This window comes from Habropoda laboriosa, unplaced genomic scaffold (genome assembly GCF_001263275.1).
Source record: "Habropoda laboriosa isolate 0110345459 unplaced genomic scaffold, ASM126327v1 scaffold28, whole genome shotgun sequence".
Taxonomy (NCBI): Eukaryota; Metazoa; Arthropoda; class Insecta; order Hymenoptera; family Apidae; genus Habropoda; species Habropoda laboriosa.
Genome location: NW_017100174.1, coordinates 891,846 through 894,205, shown reverse-complemented (window position 1 = coordinate 894,205; position 2,360 = coordinate 891,846). Strand labels below are relative to the sequence as shown.

The following is a 2,360-nucleotide window of genomic DNA, read 5'->3' as shown; positions in this document are numbered from 1 at the left end:
CCCCCCCCCCCCCCGCCTCATCCGCGTCAAACAGCTTTCGAATGTTTGCGGCGCGAAGTGGTCGCGCCGAGCGCGTTCATCGGTTTTTATATTACAACCGTGGCGAGATAATATTTGCCCGCGATTTTTGCTTCATACCTACCTTCCAGGGGCGCGATAACCTCTCGCGCCGCCATGCACGAGATTATTTTTTTTTTTTGTCTCCCGCTCCCTCGTTCTTCTCACACACACACGCAGCACACGCCTGATATCGAAGCTTCATTCCTACAAATTTCTTTTTCTCTTTTTTTCTTCCGACGATAAGGGGAGTTCAAAGAAGAGTGGCTACATAGGGATAGAATGAATCACCGTAGTTTAGTTATCGAGTATCACTTTTTATTTAATCGACTCTCGTCTCGATTCTGTTTATATTCTCTAAGCCAGATATAATATTTACAAATTTTCTTTCAGTGTGTTTCTGTGTTTTTGTTTGTTTTTCTTTTTTATTCGTTTTTTCCTTGTATCCTGTCTGTTTCTGCTTCTACTTTACTCGTCGCTTTCCGTCTCACTTTTAGGGGACGTAGAAAAATATCATGGTATAACCTTACTTAAGACTGACGGTGTGTGTGTGTATATATATATATATAATATGTATACGTATATACAAAATGTACAGAGAAAACGCGAATTACGAATGCCAGCGTTTCTGTTTTCTAATTAACCCCGCGGAGTATCGGGCCAAAATGGCGGCGACGCGCGGGAAAAACGAGCGGAACGAACTGTTTTGTGTCTGCAAGAGTTTCGAGCCTGTCGGGACCGAGAGAAACTTCTCTCGTTTTTTGTTTTTTCTTCGCAGTCTCTGTCGAATGCGATAAAAATTCATCGAATCGGATTCGAAGGAGTTACCACTTCCTTCGTCGTCGATGTCACGAAACTGTTCCTTTCCTTTAAAATCACGCTAGAGCTCGATTTGGTTTTCTCAGTAGAAATTACTTCGAGCATATAATTTAATTCATAATTTAACATACGATTGCACACAACACGGTTCTTTCTTCGTCTTCTTTACTCCGGTTCGCTCGGCTCGTTTTCATGCTTGCTTCCTTCCTTTTCTCTCCTCTCTTTCTTGCACGGACCCTTTTCTTTTCACCAAGAGTAACAACAACAACAATAACAAGAACAACGGCAACAAACGTCTCTCGTAATATCGTATAAGAACTATGTACACCCACGCTGAGAAGAGTTCTCTCGGGTACGGGATGAGTTCGTTCGGTCTGTGGTGTGGTGTCGTCGTTGCGGTATCTATGTTCAGTACATGACCTCGTAGACGGTCGCCTTCTTGTCACCTGAACCGGTAACGATGTACCTGTCGTCCGCGGATATGTCGCAGCTCAGCACCGACGACGATTCCTTCGACTGAAAACAGGAACAAGACACGTCGTTCGTGAGGACACCGGCCACCAGTGGAATCCCAGTCAAGGTTTGACACTGTGATTCGTGGTTTTCTTCTTGAATTTCAATGCAAGTTTTGCTTTGTACGTTTTATTTCTTTTTTTTAGTTTGACAACTTTTAAATTTGTATCTTTTATTTCGAAATTTCAGTAGGATCAGTTAGAGATTTTATAAGTTCTATTTTATGAAAAAATTGTAAGAAAATAAGTGAAAAGAAATTTTGCGCTTCGATAATATTTAGTATAGGGTAGCTGGAATAGTGATTGTCTTTTTGTTCTTCTTTTTGCTTTATTGTGAATATTACACAGTATTGAATTATTGTTTAAAATAGAAAAATTGTAAACAAGTTCTATGGATTCTTATCGAGACTTTGCCTTCAGTGGAGATATTTGTGAAAGGTGGAATAAAAAACATTGTGAAAATTAAACCATACTGCAAATGCATCTGTACCACAATCCACGTCACATGGGATTAACACGTTCCGCGTTTTGGCAGAACATTCAAACGAAGTTGAAAAATCACGTTAAAATATTTACTTATAAAAGGGTGTTAATTCTGTTAAATTCGTATATCAATGTAATTTTATCATTCAATGGAAATTCCTCTTCCGGAAACTATTGTACACCACCAGTGGCACGGAACGTGTTAACTATAGACCGACCAGCCACATCGAAATGATCCATTATCAACTTTCGAAAATTGAATTTTTATGTAACTCGAACCCTGATAAAAAATTCCTCCCATGTCGATACAAATGCAGGTAAACATGCATGAAACAAAGTCGAAAAGCTACGAACAATATTTATCACTATCAAAAATCCTCCCCTTTTTTTGGGGGGGAAAAATTACAAATCGGTCATCTCGAGCTAGCAAATGTTTCCTAGCGTCAGAAAAAGATCAGAAAAATTCTTACCTGGAATATCGAGGCTCCG

At 39.8% G+C, this 2,360-nt stretch overlaps 1 protein-coding gene across 1 annotated transcript in view; it reads right to left on the bottom strand.

Moving 5' to 3' along the window:
* Window positions 1-462: 462 nt before the first annotated feature.
* The window catches only part of LOC108578734 (protein groucho-like), a 63,773-nt gene continuing 61,875 nt past the window's right edge, over window positions 463-2,360 (bottom strand). Inside the window, exon 12 of the mRNA XM_017942111.1 lies at window positions 463-1,458. Coding sequence (XP_017797600.1) covers window positions 1,285-1,458 — 174 coding nt within the window. The 3' untranslated portion in view covers window positions 463-1,284. The remainder of the gene's footprint in view (window positions 1,459-2,360) is intronic.